Source organism: Calonectris borealis, chromosome 12, assembly GCF_964195595.1.
Source record: "Calonectris borealis chromosome 12, bCalBor7.hap1.2, whole genome shotgun sequence".
Lineage (NCBI taxonomy): Eukaryota > Metazoa > Chordata > Aves > Procellariiformes > Procellariidae > Calonectris > Calonectris borealis.
In genome coordinates this window covers 4117181-4140850 of record NC_134323.1, presented here as the reverse complement: position 1 = coordinate 4140850, position 23670 = coordinate 4117181, and the positions used below count along the sequence as shown (strand labels likewise).

The 23670-nt window shown below is 41.0% G+C and overlaps 1 protein-coding gene and 1 long non-coding RNA gene across 4 annotated transcripts in view; one reads left to right on the top strand and one right to left on the bottom strand.

Annotated features, from left to right (window-relative positions):
* The window catches only part of LOC142087188 (uncharacterized), a 116899-nt gene extending 94278 nt beyond the window's left edge, over positions 1-22621 (bottom strand). For both annotated transcript variants that reach the window (XR_012675358.1, XR_012675359.1), the window contains exons 1-2: positions 22501-22621; positions 5582-5762 (exon numbers count right to left, since the gene is read on the bottom strand). This is a non-coding gene — a long non-coding RNA (uncharacterized LOC142087188). The remainder of the gene's footprint in view (positions 1-5581; positions 5763-22500) is intronic.
* Positions 9208-23670, top strand: part of LPCAT2 (lysophosphatidylcholine acyltransferase 2) — a 33988-nt gene continuing 19525 nt past the window's right edge. Inside the window, exons 1-6 of one of the 2 annotated variants that reach the window (XM_075161109.1) lie at positions 9208-9356; positions 15544-15683; positions 16751-16968; positions 18291-18403; positions 21505-21565; positions 22611-22669. In XM_075161109.1, coding sequence (XP_075017210.1) covers positions 9249-9356; positions 15544-15683; positions 16751-16968; positions 18291-18403; positions 21505-21565; positions 22611-22669 — 699 coding nt within the window. In that variant the 5' untranslated portion in view covers positions 9208-9248. Of the gene's footprint in view, positions 9357-15543; positions 15684-16216; positions 16317-16750; positions 16969-18290; positions 18404-21504; positions 21566-22610; positions 22670-23670 lie in introns of those variants that run through there. The other variant, XM_075161110.1, reaches the window with a different exon arrangement.

Sequence of the window (23670 nt, the reverse complement as noted above, 5' to 3'; positions counted from 1 at the left end):
ACAGTGAGGCATATCATATTTACAATTGAATTTGCCCTATTAAGACTTTCATACCCTTGGATGCATAGCAGAACTGGGGCTGCATCTGCCAAATACGTTAGAAGACGTTAACGAAGCACACAGAACTCGGCTGCTGTCCAGAGGAAAGCTGATGGTAAACCAACAGACACAGTCACATGGTTTTGTTATATAATTTTGGTCTTAACTAAAATAGCTAAAATGCCTGACTGTACTGAGAAAATCTCTGTAAAGGAGCTTGTGTTTAAAGTGGAGCTCCCAACCTAGGAACTACTGACTGTGGCAACACACCCATTAAAACCCTTTGGCTTTGGAGTCACAAAAACAAACAGTGAAGAGGCTATAGACCTTGTCTGGTGATTAGGAAAGGAATGGGGCAGAGCGAATTTCACTTAAACAGAGTAAGCAAGATAAAGCTTTTCTCCCAAAAACTCCAATCTTCCAAGCTCCACTTGTTGCCTAGTCACAGTTGCCAGTAGCACAGGAGAACTGGTGCTACACTCAAGGACAACTCTGCCCTTGCGCTGGTGCAGCCCCTGCAGAAACCAGTGGTGAGGAGGGGGTGGAGGTGAATTTTGAAGGTTGTTACAGGCAAGAGAATATCAAAATAAATAAGCTAAGGGTACCCTGCTTTCTAACAGCTCCCTCCTACCACAGGCCTGAGGTAATCAGAGACTGGGCAAGGGGCCAGGTAAGACTGAATCTCTGCAACCAAGGACTGCTGAAGTTGTTGAAAGACAATCTAAAGGTGTTTTTGTCTCAGCTATCTGAGACAGCCCCAGAACTCCATTCAGATTGTAGAAAGAGCCTCAAGAATCATGGACTTGTCTTATTATTTAAGGGATATATTGGAAGTCACATCATTTGAGGCTCTTAAACTCAGTTGGACACTGTACTAACACCTTGAGCAAATGCCTCAGAGCGTTGCTAGAGACTTTAGGCATTTATTTATTTTTCATATTAAGACACAGAGTGAAAACATTTTTCAAGGCCATACTATACTGTAAATTATTAAGAATTTGTTCTAATACTGACAGCTTAAAAATTGCATGAGCTGGGTCATGAGCTGGAAGGAATCCAGCTCCTTCAAACACAGGAGCCAGAATGAATTCAGGTAATATCAATAGAGACATAAAATAATTTAGTATACTGAACCAGTTGTTCATTTTTCTTTCCCTTATTCCATGTAAAACTCCTGAAATTATTCTTACTATACAACGCAAAAAGAAGCTATTTAAGAGAGACAATGGATGTGGAAATGAATAAATTATATATTTAAAAATATAATAGTGTACTAATAAATTATAAAATTGTCTACACAAATTTTTCTACAGAGAAACCACTGTGCTAATGGCAGCTTCCCATACTGGTATTATCACCACAAAAAGGCTTAAAGTTGTGGTCCTTGCATTTAGATGAAATAACATTGCATTTAAAGGGGAGGTTCAAGAGGAGACATACTTTAATTGAAGCAAAAGATTAAAGTTAAGAAATGGAAAATTCTGATTACCAAAGAAACAGTTTCAGTGTGAGGAAGAAATAAACATACACAACAACCTTTAGGCTATGGGAAATTCTCCCAAAGAGTATGCTGAAAATCACATTATTTGAGGCACTTGATATTCATCTGAATTTAATACTTGTCAGTGTACCATGGAGAAAACACTTGCACTTGTAGTGGAGGGAATATTATAAATAACTTTTCCACATCTAGTTTCTACTGACAATAGGATCTACAGTGGCATGAAATGAACAGAGCCTAGCCTAAACTTCCCATAAAACAAAAGAAAAGAAGCCACAATATTTTATACAGATCAGTATATATATATGAGTTATATGATAGCAAGTGGCTTTTTATGACATTTTGCAGTAATGTACTGATAATTTAAGAAAGAGGCTGGATAAAGATGACTAGGGATTTATCGCCCTCTTGTGAATAGGAAAAAAGTTGCAATTTTTCAGAAAATGAATGTGCAGTTGTTGCTACTAAAGAATCCTGTAGTAAAAACGTATCTTAAAATTAATAAACACAAATTTGGATTACTAAAGGTAGAACCACTGGTTACTGCAATAATCTATAAGAACTTTATCAGAAAAGGATAAATTGCAAAATTAAAAATAATTCAAATTCAAATCAGAACCAAACAAGGTATTTTTTCCATTTAAGCAGGAAGACAGCAATCTAACTTCCACAAAATCACCTACAGCACTGATGTCAAATGGCACGGACTAGCTCAAAGACGTGCTAACCCTCCCTGATTGCAGTCCCAAAATATCCTTCCATTTCAAAGGGAGCAGGAGGATGAATACATCTATTTTTGCCATGCAAGAGAAGAGGCGGCCTTTCAGCTGCAATGAATAATCATGAGTCTAAGTCCAACTTTGTTTTCAGACCCCAGTGAAGTTCCGAGAGTCAAGACTAGGTGAGTTTTGGTCCAGCACTCCACAGCAGCTCCAGAAGAAAACAGGCTAACTCAACAGTGGGAAGCCATCAGACCTCTACTGAATTATTTTTAAGGTTCTTCCTCTTTGTGGCACTTCTTTCTTCCCTGCTGCTCTGCACCCACTCAGGATATTGCTGTTCCTTTCCCTCCCCCTCTACTGTCCCTCTCCTTTGCCAAGAGACCACAGAAATCGTGGTAAAACCCATAAAATGTTCAGGCAAAGCTACCACGCCTCATCTCACAAAACTCCAAAGATGAGAGAAAGCAAGGGTCAGCACCAGCTGTTGGACACCCGGGTTTCCATTTCACGCCTTGCCCTAAGTCTCTGGCCAGCTACATCATCCCTTCTCTCTGCTTTGCCCTTCTTCATGCACCCTTTACTAACATCTTGTGGGGCTGGACTAAATGATCTTAAGAGAACTCTTCCAACCTAAACAATTCTGTGATTTCTTACTCCCACATGCTTCTCTATGTCCCTTCATAAGACGAAAGTGGCCGCTATCTGCTACCAGCTTCCTCTTAGGCTCAGTCTATCACATAACTATAGGCTTTCCCAGGCAGGCATAGGCCCTTCCTGGGTGCATGCACAGCACATCCACTGTGTTAATACAAATTAATTCTCTTCTTCTATCACCACATCTAATAACAAGATGGCTGTCTCCTGTACCTCTTCAACAAAGAAACTTTACCAAAACTCTCTCCTGAGATTATCATCAAGCTATAATATCAAGAAGCCAAGTGCCATTTGATCATGAATAACAGAGGACTCTCATTATGAGAAGCAAGAATAACACTGTCTTACAGTAATCTGAGAGCTTCTGTCTTGGTTATGCTGCCTTCCCTAATTTATAATAAACAAAGCACAAATCCTATCCAAATGAAGGCATCACCAAGTCCTACTAGCACAACATCATAACCATTTCCACAAAAAGCTATGTATTAATACCACTTAACATAATAAATATTTAAAACGATACTGCAGTAAAGAATACAAATTCACCTATGTCTTTCCTGTTCTTAGTAGTGACACTTAATAAACACAGCTTTATAGCTACTATATTTAAATGCAATTAGTTCCATACATTTCCAGCTTAATAAGAAATAATACATATTCATTTCTGCTCATTAACAGTCAGTATATAACTCTTAGCTAATGAACATTCAATTATGTTCCCTGAATACATTGTGGGATAAATTCTCTTTTTGTTGCTCATATCAGTTCACTTCAATTCAGTTGCTTCTAATTAAAATTCTTTTGCTTCATGTAGACAAAACTGGTTTTTTTGGAGTCCCTGGGGACTTCTTTAAGAGTTCTGTTTTATCTTTATGTACAGTCAGCTCCCTAATTAATGCTTTAAATAGGGTAAACTTTACTGAGGCTCCTGGGTTCAGTTCAAAGGAAAAAAAAACAGTTAATTTTATATCTCATTCTCACACAATTCACTGGAGTCTCTCTTTTTCTTGTAAATCTACTTTTTTCTTTTGTTTTCAAGTGAATTCAATAATCAGGGAAGGTGCCAGTTTGAGAGCACTGGGAGTTGGATATCCCCCATCATCAGTCTGGAGCTTTCCTTACCCAGAGAAAGCGAAGAGAAATTCTTGTCAAGTTGTCCAGTTCTGCAGCCAGCTCAGGTGAGGAACTTTACAGGAGGATTCTCCAAGGGGACATACCCAGTGGATTCCCTGAGATAATACTACCTTTATTTTCACTCAGCATCAGCAAGACCCAATGCTATTTTTTCCTAATTTGTTAACAGAGCTAGCTCAGCAATCTATCTGCCTGACTAGGACCAAAAATCTAACACAAGTCCTACTTACTCCACTGGGACTAGCAACATGCAAGCATAGCATTTATTTAAGTGCCTCCCTTTGTGGAGGTCATTATCAGGTATGACTTGCCAACTGAAGTGACTAGGTTCTTGCCTCTGATTTTACTTGCCTTCTGTCCGTTAAGCAGTACAAAGAGAAAGGAATTCAGCAGAAGCAGCTTCAGGGAACTTTTAGCATGAGGTTTTCCTCTCTGGTGCAGCATCCTAGGACATATCCCTGGACTATTTTACCTATACCTATGGGCTGGATTCTCATACTCAACAGACTGGAGACAGCAACTTCTCTCTAATAAAAACAGCTAGAAACAATTCTCAAGTGGAGCAAATAATTTGGAAACTTAGCAGGCAAACACTGTGTGAACTCTACGTGCGCCAATATAAGGGATGTAACACTAGCACAGAAAGTCTGACATTTAGGGAAAAAGGGAAAGAGGCAGAGAAAGGAATTTCTGTAAGAGGAAACGTCTAGGAATACCCAGGAGAAAGCTTAGCTTTAGGGGTGTTTCAGTTCTATTTAACATTAAGTGAAAACTCAAGATACACGTATCTCTGCAAGTGTCTTAGAAGAAAAGAGAAAGTGTGTCTGGGTTGGATGGTACATGTGTGTACCTGCTTGGATGGATACATGCATGCCAGTCCACAAGTACCTGAGCACTGTGATATAAACAGTCCAGAACTGCTTTTCTTGTCTGAAACTGCACTAAACCAATAAATTCTACTGAGGGACGTGCAGAGCTAGATTCCCAGCAAACGGAAATTGATTGATAGAGCCCTAACGAATTACACCATGTGTTATCCAGCCCATTGAACATTCCCACGGATCGCATTTTTTATTCAATGCTAAAAAGATATTAGTTCTAAAAACTGTTAAGTAATGCTTGTTTCAGTTACCTTCTATAATCAGATCTTTTTTTTCCCCACGGTCTGCCATTAAATTTGTCCTTTATCAGTACAGACCTTGAAACAGTACAAGGCGATTCTAATTCCTCTTCCACAGTAAGTATTTTGTCTGCTATTGCAGCTGATATTGTCTGCACAACAGACCACGTTTATCCCTGTAGACTTCATCAAGGAAACAAGTTTGTCCACACTGCTTAGCGCTAAGCCTGTATCTCCTCAGAGCCTCACACAATGCCTTTCTGATTCTGAGATACAGCTATCAAAAATGTTTGTGGCTTTTTAGATCAAAATACCTGTGGCACTCTGCCACAGTGCCATTTACATAGCATGATACTGAGGTTGTATGTTGCATGGCCAAGGCACAAAGACCTTTGAGGGTATATGGCTTACCAGGGTAATACTGGAAGACTCTCCCAGGTGGAGAAGGACAAACTTGACGTGACTTGCATTACACTTTTTGGCTGCACTGGTCCCTGAAGAGAACATGCGCCCAGATTTCCTCTTGGAAGACATTAGTCGGCATTGTTCCAGGAGGGAAGCAGAGACTGAACCAGCATTAGGGCACCATGGCCTTGAAAGAAAGAAGAAAGAAGTTAAACGGACAATGGAAACACATTGGGAATCTGTTTCTGTTCTCATACCCATTTTCCACAAGTAGTTCACATTTAATACCACAGAAGGAAAGAGGAAAGTCAGAATGGTACTTTGCATGAAGAAGTTTTGTAGCTAGTCCTTGAGGAAAGGTGGTTGTTTTTCTTACAAGCAGTTAACAGATGCTGCCCGAACTTTTCTGTGCAGCGGTATTACACTACTGTGGCCACGAGATGGCGGATTTTTGTCAAATGCAAGCAGGGAGCAATGCAAATACAAAGCAGGTTTTCAATTTCTGTATCAAAAAATGCCTTTATGAGCATGTTTTATAAAGGTAAGAAAAACAGCCCTAATCAGAAGAATTAAACAGGGAAATGCTAAAGAAGGCAACTTCTTTTACTAGGAATTACTGACAGAAGATTTAAAAAAAATGTTTGCAAAGTTTTCATATGCTGGAGTATATCATTTTGTCTACCCCACATTTTATAGAATTGATAATATACTGGAATTACTTTGAAATTGCTATAGCTTTATTAAAATCATTATGATAAGAATTATGATATGTTGGACTATATTTTTACAAATGCCAGGAAGAAAGAGTCAACTGTCCCAAAGGCAGCTATGATGGGCAAAGATCTTAGTCCAATTTAAACTGTATATGTAATTTATATTACAAACTATAAAGCTGTCTCTGTTTATATGAGAGAAGAATCCCTGTCTTACACTATGGAAATGTTTACTGGGTTTTCATGTATCATTAATATGATTCACCTGGATTGTATATGGAAGCTACACCTACCTGCTCCAGAGCCACTATTCTTACAGTTTCTAGGCAGAATCAAGACCATATAGGGTAAAGCTCTTCAGTGAAAGCATACATTTTTCCAGTGACCCGCAGAACTAAAGCTGTAGCTTCAACCTAGAAAAATAATTGGTAGCTAATGCTACTGTTCCCTCAATGCCTGTCTCTAGCACCATCTGCACCTTTTGGTGAAGGAAAGATATTGAGGTGATTCCAGACATCAGTTTCACCAATGCTTGATGGTGTTTTGTGTTAGACCATTGATCAAGGTTCATTTACCAGAGATTCACAGATTAAAAAGGAATTATTATTCAAAAGAGATGCTGACACCAATTTAGACAAAAGAATCACATGTGATCACACCTTCTCACGTGTTCTGAACATTAAAACTTTTTTGCACTGTGTTTGTATCTCGTTGCCTGCAATGTTAAGCCTTTTTGATGATGCTATGGCTAATCAGCCTTAGAAGAGTAAAATATTTATAATCAATATCATTGTTTTTAACAAATGTACAAGCCACCAGAAACATTCTTCTACATAATGAAAGCATCATGTCCGTAAAGCCAGACGTTTTAGTATTTCCCAGTTCTAGAGGTAAGATCACTATCACCATTTGATAAGGAGAAATGCAGTGTTCTTAGAACTCTGTATTGTAAATGACAAGTAATTCTTCAGAAATGGATCTAAGTGTTACCATGAATCACAGTGTGAGTCACAGGGTCAGGCTAGTGACAAAAAAGCAGAGACTATATAGGGATTTATAAATACTATGTGTTAGACACAAATTAATCCTTCCTGCCCAGTCAGTAGCACTGGTCAGTCCTCCTAGGGAGTAGTATTTCCAGTCTGGGTACTTCAAGAAAGGTGTGGACTTACTGGAGAAAGGCCAGAGGAAAAAATTATCAGATATCTAGAAACTATGATCTGGGAGAGAAAACCTGAAAATACCAGATTTTTTATTTTAGTGAAGGCTTGAAAGAATCATAACACTATACAAGCGTGCAAAAAGTAGCTGCAAAGAGGAAAGCGAACAGTTTTTATGTCTACCGAGAATGGATATAAATTGCAATGAGAAAGACTCTGCTCAGATACAGAAGAAGTTGTTTCATGATATTACCAGAGAAGTGCTGGAACGTATCAGCTAGGGAAGTCATGGGGTTTTAAGAAGAGCTTGTACAACCATCTGTCAAGAATGATGGAGGTAGAATTCATCTTTCTCCTCTGGAGTTCCCCCCAGCCTTACTTCCCGTGACACTTGTGCTGATCTGGTTCATACACAGCTCTCGGGTTTTTCCTTGCTGGTTGCAAGGACTGGCAATCACAGGGAGACCCTGGAAACCAGCCAAGGGAAATCCTACACTCCTCAAGCTTCCATTATACACAGGCTTCAGTTAGCCCAAATATATCATTATGATTACTCCTTAAGCACCTGCAGTTGCAAAACACAAATAATAGTTTTATAATAATTAAATTTTACTAATTCTGATTATATCTTTGTGGAAGCAGTCACGTCAAACTGGGAACTGAACTACGAGTCATTTATAATTATTTTCGTTACAGCAATACAAACAGTCCAGCAACATACAGACTAATGTTGTGTTAGGAAGTACCAATATTTTCGTGTGAAGGACAGATATGAGAAAGGGAAAAGCACCATAACAAAACAAAGCATCTGGACCAATGCCATGCAAGAGGCCAGGAGCCAGCTGTCTTAGACCAGCGCGCTCTGTGCAGACAGAGACCGGTGGCTCACCCCACTGTTGTAGCGGATTACCATGAGAACCTAAAAGCACGTTTCCTAAATATGGTCAGGCTAAAACTTCCTTTTGGGTTAAACCAGAAGCAGCAGCATTTGCTCTCGAAGGCGCATGGCTGGCGGAAGGCGCTGGAGAACGGTGTGTTTTACGGCACTCCTCAGCCTGACCTGCCCCTGCGCCTGGCCTGTGGCCTGCCGGCCTGAGGCGGCCCTCGGGCAGCAGCTGTCCCTGCAGAGGCAGCGCTGGCGCAGAGGACCTCTGGAGCGGGAAGAGTCCCGAGTGAACCCAGCATGTAAAGAAAGGCTGCAGCGGATCTCTAGACCTCACCTACTCAGGACCAGAATCTCCAAATCAACCTTCTGCAGTGGTGGAAATGCATCCTTGTCCTAGAAATGACCTCAGCTGCATGCCATGACCACATTTGCCTCTTTTCTTTCTCAGATACCAGGCTCTGTTGATCCTGAGTAGTCAGAGCTTATGAACAACGCAACTGCAATATCACACAGCAAACATCGCCTCAGTGACCGGCGCTATAGTGTGTATAGGAGGCGTACATGACTATGGTCAGCGCGGAGCAGCCGCGGAGGGGAGGAGGGGGCGGGCAGGGCTCCCGGGGCTGCCTGGCCACCGCAGCGGGCAGGAACCCCCAGCGCCTCCCTCGGGTTTCCGCCTGGCAGCTCCCGCCTCACCACCGTCTCCTCAGGAGGCGCGCGGCGGGGCCGGTGCGGCGCCACCTGCAGCCTCGCGCGGCCAAGGGCAGCCTGGCCCGCCCTCACCTGCCCTGAGGGGGCCTGCCCCGAGGCGGGGCTCCCCGAGGTGGGCCGGGCCGGGCCGGGCAGGGTGCCGCGGCCCCCCCGACGGCTCATGCGCAATCGCCCGGGGTAGCGGCGGCGGGAGCGGAGGGAGCATGGCGCAGCGGGTGCTGCCGCTGCCCAGGCAGCAGTCCTTCTGCCCGCCCACCGTCCTCAACCCCTTCGTCCACCCGGGGCGCCTGAGCGCCAGGGACAAGCTGCGGGTAAGGCTGGTGGCGCGGGCGTGAGGGGGCGCCGGGCCGGACCGGGGCCGGGGCTGCCCGGTGTTCGGGTGCCCATCAGTGCGGACGGGAGCCCAGCCGGCAGAGCGGCGGGGGAGGCTGGCTGCGCTGCGCCGGGCGCGGTTTTCTGCCCGCTTGTCTAAAGCAGCGTTACTTTCGCCGCTCTGAATCGAGGGATTGTCACCAAATGCGGTGTGAAGGTCAATAGTCCTTTTAAAATAACCTCTTTCCCATGGGAGAATGCGGCTGTGTGAATAAATACCGTTAAAACTGCCGCTTGCTCCGCCGACACCGCTCCCCTGTCAGACGTGAGCACGGGCGCTGTGGGGGCCTGCCCTGCAGCCCGGTCCCGCCGCAGCACCGCGGGTACCCGCCAGCGCCCAGCAGTGAAGGGACAGTAGCAAACCCGACACTCAATTGAACATCTACAGCTCTTCTCTTTTCCAGGAAAAGGCATCTAGTAAGAATACTTCCTTCCCAAGTACGGCGTGGTTTGCTTTCTGATCTAGTCCAGTGATAGCAGAAAATGAATAGGCTATGTAAATGGTCAAAGCAAAGATGCAAAACGTGTTCGGTGTAAAAAAGTCACTTGTTTTTGAAATTAAGTTCTTTAAGCCACCGCTCCTCCACAAACTGCATGCTTGCTCTACACACACCACACAGGCTTATCGACTTCAAACTTCTAACACAAGATTTGCACAATCGTTACAGATAACACATTACTCCTAGAGAAAACAGGAGTCCTGTTTGACTCTGGTTTGCATCCTGTTTGAATCACAAGAATGAAATACCATCCATCTATCCATCATGTCAGATGCCTCAGCTCCAGAGTGAGGATGATGATATGATAAGCTAAAATAGAAAATAACTTTTTACAGTAATCCTGTTTCAGATGCTTAACTTACTTTAGGCTGATTTTAAGCCTGGGTTGGGGTGAGGGGAGTTAATCTCTTGCTTCCATATTGCAGTGTGGACAACAAAAAAGGTATCCCCAATTCCACTGGGTTACTGACTGGTGTCACTGGGTGAATTGAATTAGGCTTCTGAGCTGAATGCTGTCCCAGTACAGCTTGTGTACAAGCGCACACAAGACTTACAGGGTACTTCTACAATTAAGAAAGCAAACAGTATTTCTGGGCTTTGATTTTTAAAAAATATTCTCTTTAAAAATTGAGCTGATGAACCCAGGTATGAATGGACATCTCAGTGAGGATAATGAGGACGTCAGTGTGTAGGTGAACTTAGAGCATTTTCTGCTGATTGTTATAAATATCTGAGGCTGATGTGCAACGAAGTATTTTATGTTTCATATAGCTCTTCCTCAAGAGGAAGAGCTCAATGTTTGCCCTGAAGGTAGCTGGGTGGAGGAAATGTGAGAAACCTGGAAAACAATTTCAAATCCTTTTATCCCCTATGCTTTACTAGCAGCCTGAAACACATTTCAAGTGCATCTGAATCAGTAGCTGTAGGCATGAACCCCAAGGTAAAGAAACCAGTTTCTTAATGAGGTTCCAGAAATGGACAGCTTTCTGTGCTGGCTGTTCTTTGTAGAGGATGCACAGACTACTTTCAAAAGCTTGCAATTTTAAGCTACAATTGCCATTTTAGCTATAATAAATGCATCCTACTGTTTTCCTTCAGGAGGAAGGAATGAAAAACATAGTCTATCTTAAAGCAAGATATACTCCATACATAACTCCACAGTGCACCTGGAAGGAAAAGCACCTGGCTGGGTCAGGACCTGGTGCTAGCGAGCTTTGAAGCAAAACTGCAGTACTCGGAGAATTTTAAAGCAGAAAGACACGAGAGAGACAACCTTTTTGTATTGCGTGTTGCTCCCTTCTGTTCTTTTTCCCCGATAGTCATAAAGACTAGGATACTTCCTACTGTCTGCTTTATCCTGTAAACGTCTGCTCCTCTCTCGCCCAGCACTGCATATCGGACCAGCTGGGAATCAGAGCCTTACCAGAGAGTGTTACTATAAACTTCAAAAAAGGGAAGTATCCTTTCTCTTTCCATTTAAATCAAGTGCAGTATATCTCCATTCTTGCATGTTAAAGGGTTGTTTTGTTATATTCCCCTATCTATACTATTCCTTTAACATACACTGATAAAACCAGATACAATTTCAGAACCCTTTCTGGGAGCCCAAAGCTGAATTTTCATATGTTGGTGAACTTGAAGTAAAGGCTGCTGTCCCTGATGAATGGAGCTTAAAAGTGAGACAGGCTAACTGTGTTTCATTCAGCTTCAAATATAAAAATAGGCTGTAGCCAGACTGAAAAGTAGAGTGAGAAGATTTTACAATTTTTTGCCAGTCCTTGTATTGCTAATAGTTTACCAGCCAATGAGATTTTTGTCTTTCTTTAGAACGTGCAAAACAAGGACCAGTTGTGCTGTGCTAAACATCTACATGTGTCAAACGAGTTTAAAACAATTGTTCAGATACTTCTGGTTTCCATCCTCTGACTGAAGCTGGCTGCAATTTGTTGCTGGGATTTTTTCCATTTTAGTTTTAGTTCTGTTCTTCCTGATGGTTCACTTGCCCTCTTAACTTCTGAACTGCACTGCAAAGCACAAATACTAGTTAAGTCATGACTAGATTCTCCTTTATTCAGAAGATATGCTCAGTGGATTTATGTAATGGTGAACTATGTAATGGCACAACCAGCATGCTAAAAGAAAGATGATTTTTAACTCTGTGCATGGAAGTAAGCAGCTAGACTGCCTGGCAGAGAGCTGACATACTCTGGACACTCCTGGAAGACCCTGTCCTGCTATGCGTGTGCTGCTTTGGGAGATAGTCCATCTGCTCACAGTTTCAGATGTCAGGGGAGTTCAGTTGGAGTTGGGCTTCATTCTAGTCCCCAGCCTGCTCTTCTGCTGCTTCCTAGATAACTTGACAGCAGCTGAAGTTAAACAGAATTTCAAAATGGATTCTGTGGCTTTCTGATAGACATGCTTTTCCCGTTGACCGGTTCCTGACATCAGTGACAGTGTAATCCCATGTATTGCTTAAGGATCAGTTAGCTGTGGGAGTGTGACCTGGACAGCAGGGACTACTGCAGGTGTCTGCAACAACTGCAGTGATGGGCTATGCAGTTGTTGCAGATACCTTAAATAGAAAGTACACAGCTGATTCCAAATGTGGGAAAAGGTTCTTTGGATGACTCAGAATAATTCTATCTTCGTGATTACTGTGTACAGAAGCTGGAGTGGCTCTGATCCTACTTAGTAGTTACTAAACTTTGAACCTGTATTTTCTTCTGTATATTTTTCTCCTGTACTTTTTCTTTTCTAGCCTACCTTGACCTTTCTCTCTTCTGTCCTTTTCTTACCCTACTCTGGAGCTGATGGAGCAGAAATCAACTCTGCCTCATTACACATTGACCTAGAAAGCCAATAGCTTGCATCAGCAAATCAGTACCACCTGCGCATCTGCCTAAAATAGATTAATGAATTTATTAAAGTTTTGAGGAAGGGATTGTTTTGCTTTTGCTATTGCATTATTTATTTTTCATTGTAGGTCATAGCATAAGTATTCTTTTTTTCATAAAGAAAAAAGTTATTTTAAGTCAAAACACACTGATTTATGCTTATGCTGCCCATTCTGCATAACTGAATGCAGCTGAAATGTTGAACTGGGACTAGAGATCATCGTACAAGAGGACGCATATGGAGAAAAAAAGACACATCTGATTTTGGGAAACAAGCAAGGAGTCTTGGTTGCTTTAACTTGCTACCTGACATTTTCAGATGCGCCATGACTGGCACCAAAGAGAGTGGGAGCAATAGCTCTCCAGGGCCAAATCTCTCATACCCAGCTACTGAATCCATTTCTGTGATCCAGAGCAGTCCTTTTCGTGTTGTCCATGAAGTTATCGTTAAAATTCCATAGCTACTTACATACAACTTCTATATAAAAAAACATTGTATGCTTCAAAAAGGAAATAGTCATACCTGAATGTTCAGATCTCTCCTGGAGCCATGTTATGCGGCAGTGCTTACAGAACATAAGCAGCAACACCACATGCCTGCTTCTCATCCTTATCCTAATTTACACTGTGTATCCACTGTCATGTTTAGTCTGTTATCACTGTGCCTTTTGTAACGCAGAACTGAGTCCTGAAGGCCCAAAATTCCTGTTAATCCTCGTCAGTATCACAGGGTTTAGAGCCAGAGGCCAGAGCCTCTCCTGAATATTGATATGAGGACAGGAAGAGGACATTATGTGAAGATGGAAGGAATTTGGTGGGGAAGGAAAGGACCATGTTGATGAAAGGACAATTAGAACCAACCTGCTGTATTAAAGAATTGGATAAATAATACTCAAAGATGCTTATATGTCAAATGTACTACAAACATTTGTTCCTTTTTGAAGAAAAGAGATAAATTAAAATCTGTGTTGCTTAATAATCATAGCTCAAGTATGTAAGTTGCAAACCATTTTGTAAGTCTTACTTATTATTAAAAGCCTTGTTTTTTCTGTACAGTAAGTAGTCATTGCTAAAGAGCTGACTAGAAAGGCTGATTTTGAGAGAGGAACACTGTTGTTCAGCTGTTGGTTTTCTTAAAAAAAAAAAAAGTAAAGCATAAAAAATAGTAAGTTCACAAGCATAACTCTCCTTCCATAACTTCTACCATACTTCTGAACTGGTTGAGCTGTCGGTCTGTGACCACTGATGCACTCTCATACTAAGTTTTGAGGGGCTTTTAGAAACAGCCCAAATAAAAAAAAAATTCACTATTACAATTCTGCTTGGGTGTGTATTGTTTTGTGCATATGTATGCGCACAGAGCTGTTCCTCATCAGTGAGTGGTAGCTGAGCTGGATTAGGTGCTAAAAGGAGTTGAACCGTTTACTAGCTTACCAGGAATGCTAAGCTATGACTTCCACTTGCTAACACAGCTCACCTGCCTCCCAGACCTGAGCTTGCTCAATCTGCGTAGTGCTGTGTTGCACCATAAGGCCAGCCTTCAGGATATAGTTTCTAACTTAATTTACTGGGGTAAAATAATTAAGAATTTCTTCCTGCCCTGCCCAATACCACAGCTGCCTGTTAACAACCTTGTACCAATACACCTGTTTCCTGGAGCTGTGCACGAAAAAATGCAAGCTAAAAATTCCTTAGGGAGGGCTGGGAGTGATATTTGAGGATTATTTGCAACCAGGGCACATGTTAGTGTTTCTCCTTCACCCTGCTCCTTTTACAAATGCATATGAAGAACTGAGGAATGTTGGCTTGGATCTGCTTTATACCAGTTTTGCTACCTAGCTTGGCCGTCTGTGACTGTAGCAGAACTCTCTCAACAGTTTCTTTTGCTTCAAGTTAAAGCAAGCTAGTAACAGTTTCCTGATTGCGAGGAGGAAAGGGAACTAATTTATTCTGAAAAATTCAAGGAGGTCCTAGCACAGAGGTTAATATCCAGGATGCTTCAAACAGGAGGCAACAAGTTAATCTTCATAATCAGAAGGGTTCTGCTGTATGTTTACTGTGGGTGGTGAGCAAACCAATTTCAAAGGCAACAAGCCAAGAGCTGCTGCAGCAGCTTCAACAGCACTGTAAAGTCTTAACCTTTGCCTTAAACCACAGGTTCAGTTTTACCGAAAACTCCATTTTACTTAAGTCCCAACTAGGGGAAATGAAGTTGTGTTGCGTGCACACTGCTCCAAGCAGTAGTAGCGAGGATCACTTGCAGCAATAGTGTGACTCAACACAAGATTTGCCATTTTGAAAGGGCAAGAGTACATTTTAGTCATCTTAACAATCCCACTTGGCTTCTAGACAGGCGGCTAGTTACAGAAGGCCCTGTAATGGAGACATCTATCAGCTGGGCAGACTCTTCTGAGCTGGCTGTATGCTGCCGACCAAGTCTAAGTCTAAACTAAAGCCAGCAAACTCTGTTTATTGTCTCTGTCTAATAACATCCAAGCCAAAAACACAAATACTCAGATATTCCAGTTCTATCTAAAATAGGAACCCAAAAGTGAAAATGCAATGCTGTGAATGACTGACTTCCCCATATGAACACTGGAATCATGAATGCTTTCCTTACTAAATCACATAGCAGCAATGTTAGTATTTTAAAGTCCATATAATGTAACTAAACAGATATCAGTGTCATTCCTGTTGATACCATTTCTGAAGATTTTTCTCTTTTTTTCTAGACTGTTCTTCAGGGGATTATTTTGCTGCCCCTCCGTGCCATATGCATTGCATTCATTTTACTGCTAGCATGGCTGTTTGCATCAATTGCAACTTTCCGCCACCGTGGAAAAGGATCTGTGCCACTTAAAGGATGGAGAAGGTAAAAAGTGACCAATATTTGTGAAAACTCTGCTTTTTTTTTTTCCTAAATAACACGAAGCTAGGGTCTAAAACTTTTGTTTTTTCCTCTCACTCCTTTCCTCCGTTTGGTTAAAGAGGAGTCCCCTGTGAAATCTTAGTTTTACCCATTTATGTGAAGCAACTTTCTGATGAGTATTTTTTACAATAGTGGAGCTTTTTAAATAGGTAGATTTTCAATTGTCTTGAGGCTAAAACAAATCTGTATAAAAATCTTTATAACTATTTGTAAGCCAGGACTTATTTTAGTAATAATACTGATAGGAATATTTGAGAAAAGAAACTCATTAAGAAAAGTATTTGGTAATATTACGTAGGCTGAGTTTCTGTGTAGCCTTTGTCATTCCTGCTATGCTGTAATTTATGACAAAATGAGCTTTGACAGCTCCTTTCTTAACTATGTTGCCGTGGAAGGAGTATTTTACAGCTGCCTCTGTGGGTTCTGGGTTTCAGTTGCTCAGCTTCTGACCTCAGAGGAATGAAGTTCCCTTCTAGTTGCGATGCACCACAGCTGCACGCAGGAGGAGGAGACACAGGAAGTGAATTCTAACAAGGCTGAGAGATTATGGACAGTCCCATGAAGGAAACATGTCCAGTAAGGGAACATTGTCATTTAATATTACTTGTTAAAACTGATAGTAAAAGAACAGTATCAGAGTTAAATAAATTCTTACAAAAAGGACATTGAATCTGCTAATTATCCACCGTCCCCTCGCAAAAGCGTTATGCTACAATGCTATAAGATATGGCAAGAGAAATAGCTTACTGGGAGAGGAGGGTTTAGTAAGGTGCTGTACGTTGCCTTACCTTTAAAATTATAATCTGGTTTCAACATGAAAAGGTGACGTTCCCTTCCCTACTTCTACTTCTGCCCCTTTAGCCCTACACTCTCCCAGTGAGTAGTATTGCTACCCTGTGCCTGGCCCAGTGCTGGTGAGAGCTAGGAAATCTTTCATGGGCTTCTGTTAGAAAGTATAAAAGAAATACTAACTGTAAGATGGATGATATTTTTGTGTTTCTGTTTACAAGGAGGATGATCCAGACAACCCTCTCATGCCTAACTCGTACCTTGTTCTTCGTCATGGGTTTCCAAGTTAAAGTAAAAGGGAAAATAGCAAGTCTACTGGAAGCCCCAATCTTTGTTGCAGCTCCTCATTCAAGCTTTTTTGATGCCATTATTTCTGCCCTAACTGGAATGCCATCAATAGTGTCTAGAGCAGAGAACCTGTCAACTCCGGTATTTGGCAGTAAGTATTTATGAAAAAATAAAATATTAGAAGTCAGTAATTTGACATGAGGCCAAAAATCTGATCTCTGAAAGTGATTTAGGGGAAGACTTTTTTAAATCCCTAGATTCCAAAGATACTGGCAGATTATTTCCAGTAAAATCTCTGGGACAAGTTATTGTTCTGAATTGGTCAAAATGTCTAAAAGTATGCTGTTTCTTTTCAGATATGAAATATAATATCACTTTAAATTTGCTTTATACTGAAAGCATGTTTCATAACTGTTCAGGCTAGAGGCTTTCTCTTAAAATTCTTCCAGTAGGTAGCTTGAGAAATCTGTTCGACTGCTGTCTTTTAACAGTACGGCCCACAAATGTAGAACACAGATCAGTGAAGGTTATTTCAAAACAGACCCAAACTACAGCAGTCTGGAAAATACCATATTTATAAGTTTAAACTTGCAGGCACAGTTACGGATTTTTTTTAATGGGAGTCAAACCAGGAAAGAATAAAAGAGAAGTTACTGAAAAAGGAAATGCAGAGAATGGAAAAGATCAGATGACTCATGCTTCTATTATTTTCTCCTCCTTTTGGCACAAAAAGAATTCCCGTTTGCATTATTACTGGAATCAGCTGTAGACTTTCTGCTGGCTGTATGTCTCTTATCTCTATAGGACTCTTAAAAGAATAAGCCAACAGTAACCCAAAACTAAACTCAGCAGGCAACACAGAAAAGTGTCTTTGTAGGAAATAAACTAACTGATAATATATTGACCTTCTCGTAAAAGCACAGAAGATAATTCTTCCCCAAGTTTCTCACCACATCCTAATAGGTCCACACATTCTGATGTAGACTGCTGACAAAATGAGGGTTTTTTTCCTGTAATTTACACACGAGCTGTGTATGCTTTATAACTGAAAAGGGACATCTTACTTCTTCAGCGTAGGCTCAAACTACTTGTTGATTGCAGTCTGCATGAGTTAGGCCTGAGTGTGGCTCATGAGCAGAGACCCCATCAGGTCTTTTCATTAGAATTGTGTGGAAATGCTCAGTGAAAGATAATAGCAATATTAGCAGAATGTGTTTGGGTGAATTTGGCATGTTTATACCTCCTGTAAAGCTCCTCAGCTGGCAGCGTAGATGTATCTTTGTGTCTTACTTCCCATTTTGCAGAATGAGGACAATAATAATACTCTTCTTATCTGTTTAGGCAGAAAGCTGTTTGTGCAGAGTCTGTCTCCTAGAATGAGAATAACAAGTTTTTTGTTACAAGGGAGCCTTGAACCCATGTGTTTTCTAAGCACTAGCGTAAGAGAAATAACATTTTTTATCTCTTTCACAGCAATTTTAAGTTCCCTTCAGCCTGTATCAGTTTCTCGTCAAGACCCTGATTCACGAAAGAATACAGTCACCGAGATAACTAAGCGGGCATTATCAAGAGGCCAGTGGCCACAGGTAATACATATACTACTACTATTCTGTCATGTATTCATATTCCATATTCACTGTGCATCATAATATCACAAGTGCCCAGCTGAATAGGATTCTGCTGATTACGAAGATGAAGTCAGCTCTCAGGTATATGGCTGGTTTAGGAAAGGAAGACGAGAGGCTGATGCCCAAAAAGTTTTGTCATGACAAATGGGTCAGTTAAAATCCAGCCAGTACCAATTGCTGTTCCAAAATGCAGATGCTCCTGGCCTTCTCTTTTCCCTATTTAAGTCTTAACGTGCTGTCTTCAGTGTAGCAGATGACTTGGATTGGTATATGTGAATCAGTATTCTCAAGCTAGCTCGTGTGTGAGAAGATATTGCTGTGCTCACAACAGTTCGGGGATGAGCAGTTGATGAGATGAGTAACCCGGGCTGTCCAAGCTCGAGCATGAAAAGTACTTAAGCTTAAAACATCAATTTTGCATGTGAAGAATAGCTGAGGTGAAACTCAGTTCAGTCTTTAGGTTAATAATGCAGTAAAAACAAGACTTTTAGATTGTGGTAGATAGTCTGAATTGTGGTAAGATTTTAACATGGAAGCAGTAGTTACTGATTCTGTACACTGTTTCCCATGGTCATTCCTCAGCAGCAAGCTGCTGTTGCGCTTCTAGGCCTTGGATGGCTTTTCATCCTGAAGAGCTAATGGAGCAGGAGTTGCTCTGGAGGGAGAAAAACGTTGAGGCAGCAACTGTGCTGCTCTTACGACAGGCAGAGGGCTGGGATGGAAATCGCATCCTTTGCAAGAAGAAAAACCGGGAACAGTTGTGAACCTACTAACATCTCATTTGGCAGTGCCTCTCTGCTTTCTTCTGTTGCATTGACTGTGGTCTGATGTTGCCTTTGGATACTACAAATACAGTGTCATTGCCACACTGCTGGACAAACACAGTCAGTGATATAAGACCTTTCTTCAAAGATAACCTGTGTGGATTCATGTATAAATTAATGCTTTGTGTTTTGAATTAGTTCTTAACCTGTTTTCTTAAGGGTTAATTTGCTTAAAATAAAAAATTAAAAACTCAAAGAAGTGATGGGTTAAGTAGCTAAAGTCACAAGATCTGTTTAGTCATAGTTGGCTACCTCCTAAATGATTGAGAAGAGTTACCTGTTCCTTCACTTTTGTTCCAACGAATGGCTCTTGAGGAAAATAAAAGAGGCTAGTGAAAATATACACTTTGGTAGCAGGTATCTATGGCAGCTAGACCTGAATGCACTGCTCTGCTCTGAATAGTCTCTAGAAACAGGGAACATTCACGTGTAACTGCTTCTCATCCTGAGGGAAGACCAACACTTGCCACGTTTTTTGAAATAGCATTATTTAGACATTTCATGCATCATTTTTACTTAGTAAGCACTTTACAAAAAGCTTTTTAGTTAGTGTTTAGGCTACTTTAATTTGACTCATAAATGCATTTTTCTAAGCTGCCGTAAATATATTTAGAGCCTCCATTATTTTTTTCACTTTGTCAATTATATGGAGGATTTTAAATATGAACATGTCAAAGCTAGGAAGGCTTTTTTGGTAATACTGTGCTTACAGACTACACTGATGCTTATGATTTGCTAAACTGTTATGGATGAAGTGATTCCAACAAAGCCCTGGTAGACCTAATCTCTGCTGAAAACAGCATGCGGAGGAAAGGGGAATTGGCTTTACACCAGTTCTGCACTTGAGATAAAAACTGGATCTATATTAAGGCATAGATAGTCTATGAGTCAAGTAATCTGGGAATCTCCAAGACTGAGTCAGCCGTACTACTTGGAGCGTCACTGGGCCACACCTTCCTCCTAATCTTTTTTTTTGTTTTGTTTTGGAGAAACTTGACCACAAGGTGATGTCTGTCATATCCTCTTCAGGGTGCCTGGGCTGCATTCTCTCAGCACAACAGAAGAGAAGGAGTAGCTGGATTCCCCATTCCCTCCGCCTAAAACCAAAACACAACAGGCTGGGCAGCACTTGTGCTCGTTGTTAGCGTCAGGTTCTGATTAGTGCTTCTCCCAACCCTGTACCAAAACAAAGGGGAAGGAGGGAATGATTACTTACTCTTTGGTCAGTCACTAACATGTTTTCTGGGGCTTATGACATATGCTAAGCAGAAACATACCCATTTTTGTGTCCACAGCGAACAATTTCTGATTACAGAATGCATAGTCAAAGACTAACTGTAAATCGGTATGTGCAGCTGTCTCTATCAGCCTGTGTCTCTTGGGTATGACCTGATGATGCCCTCTTTCATCTAGCCTTGACCTGTTCATTCGGACAGAAGTGGGAGCACACCTTTAATACTCCCAGACCAGCTCTTGTGCTGAGGTTTTTTTGGAATGCTGCTTGTGATCCTGTAGTGATACAGAAACACAAAGCTTCCTTGTATTCCATAGGGGGCTGGATTTGGTGTGTCACATTGCAGCTCACTGCGCATCTAATCTAGTATCTTTCAGACACCAATTCAGAAACATTCTGGGTATCTGCTGTGTCCGAGTCATTCAGGTTCAGAGGCTATGTAGTGGTGTGTAATGCCTTCAGAGCTCTCCATCACAGATGCACACACTCCCTCTGCCTTTTGCTGCTGCCCCTCAAGCTGTGATCTTCTCATCACAGCTGGCATCTCGACTCATGTTGATAGCATCTGTGCCTGTAAAGGCTCAAGTACCTTGTGCACTTCATGTCAGCCCAGACTCTTGACATTTATACACCCAGCAGTTCAGTAAGGAGCTGCCGGTAGAGGAACAATTCTCCTATCATTACCAACACTAAACATTTCAAGTGAAACGCTTAAAGCCTTTTGTACTGTATTTCCGAACTGATAAGGGCCTTTCTCCAGAAATCCTCTCTTATAAAGCATTTGTTTCCAAATCAAAAAACAAGGTTAACGGGTTAATATTACTGTGAGCATCCTTCACTTATTTGTTCATTTCCTTTTGAAACAGTAATGATATTCTTGTGATGCAGTGTAACGTGTCACAGAGCTTGCATAAAAAGTCAGCCTTTATCTAACTGATGCTGAAGTATAATCTTTTCATGAAATGTATGTGTATATGTATTTCTTTCTCTTTAAATCCAAGATACTGATTTTCCCAGAAGGCACCTGCACAAACCGATCTTGCCTGATCACATTTAAACAAGGTGAGAGATTTTGTCACATTGTTGTTGGAAAATTATGTGTGAAATATTAATTTGGTAGTTCTAGTAAGGCCTATACTTCTGCAAGTGCATCATCCACAACAACACTGTAGTAATGTCTTACATCATTAAAGTTTCAGTGGCATTAAACCCACTATTTTATACTTGTCAGTTTACTTTTCTGTTTTTTTGGTATTTTCTAGGATGCAAAATACCTATGATGTATACGATTAGTTGGTTGGTTTTTTTTCTGGGTACAGTTTTCATGTAATTTATTTACCCAGAAACTTGACTGTGATTATTATGAGGTGAACTACCAAAATACATGCTACTTACCATGTTCTTCTAGCTCAGCTTATGGTCGTGCCATCTTAGATTCCTGTAAATTTTGCCATGCAAGCCTTTAGCAACCAAGTTATGAAATCTCTTTGCGTAGTGCTTAGCAAGGCAGGCCAATAGATTATTTTTAACACAGAAAGGTACTTGATAGCATCACTGATCATTAGATTGTTGTGCTGCACTTCAGTTAAAGCCATGTTGCTCTCATTGCTTACTGTTGTACAGTGTCTGGGGTAGCAAAGTTACAAAACCAGTACTACATGCTCAGATCCATGTCACTTATGAAGATGATCAGAACAGAGGAGGGTTCAGGAAATGCTCAACAGCCTTGTGAGCATCTAATCCTTTGAAATGATGCCAGTCAATGGGGAGATAATACACAGAAAACGAATTTGAACAGTCCAGGAATCTTAGGCAGCTTTCTCCTTGAAATGGAGACTAACCCTTTTCTGTCCTGACATCTTGCTAGTTGCGCTGCTGATTTTAAAAAAAAAAAACACCACCCAAAAAACCCTCACCAAACCCAATGCCCTGCCCCAAAAAAAAACAAACCAAACCAAACCAACCACAACAAAAAGAACACTTCCTATTCTTCTCACCTTTTTAAAAACTTCTCCTTCCAGATGCCATGTCTTACATGAATCATTTAAAACTCCCAAGTGCTGTATTAAGCTTAGTCTTAACAATCGATTCTAATTTGTGGTTGCAGGTGCCTTTGTTCCAGGAGTCCCTGTACAACCTGTGTTGCTCCGATACCCCAACAGGCTGGTAAGCAGAACATTCTTCTATCACTAACTAGTAACACGGAAGTCAAAATTCTGACTTAAACAATACCTACTATAAATATTTTGCATTGTCACTGAAGAATCTGTTGTCCTGAGCTTTAGCATTGAAGAGCTCCTGGAAGCAGCCGGGCTTCCCAAGTGTCACCATGTTATAGTTGCTATTCTGAGTGTGAAAAACTTACTGCTGGGCTTCTTAGCTACAGTTAAAGTAAGAGGGAGCATGGGTAAATATTGCAGCGGAAGTTAGAAACTTCCTGCAAAGCCACAGAGCCTGTACTTTGAAGTCTAAAATGCACGCGACTTCCCTACTAGTCATCATTTTCTGTTTAAGCTCAAAATATTCTTACTGCAAAGGGGCTTGCAAAGTTTCTGAACAAAAGCAAAGCTGAGCCATGCAGTACCTCCAACACCCCCTCCTTCAGGCACCTCAGGAGAGCAGCTTTGCAGATGGTTCTTTATGTGCAACTTTCCCTTGTTTTGCCAAGTAAATGTTTACGCTTTCTGCCAAGTATAGAGGTACAGACTTACGGCTCTGCTTCGCTGACAGGTGTAATGCTGGGACATGAGTCTAGCAATTTGTTAATTTTTTTTTTATTATCTGGTCATCCAGCAAATCCAGAAAAGAACAAACTTTTCATTCCTAATGGTTTTTAAGATGAAAAACAAGTGATTGTTATTGTTGTTATTTACAAAGATTCCTTTGTAAATTCCTTTTGCAGATCAATTTCAAAACAGTGAAGTGAACCACTAAAGGGGATTGGTATTGCATTTCACTGATAAAATTTAAGGATCTGCAGTACACATTGTAAACATCTTATATGGGAAGTAATATACATAGAATAAGAAAAAAAAAGCGCAAAGAAAAAGCATGGTAGGTTACCTATGCAGAAATATCCTTAAAACAAAATCAAATATATTTATGAGGGTGCTTTTCTAAAGGGACTGGTGAAGTCCTTTGGAAAACTCTTATTAGATTATTTTTTT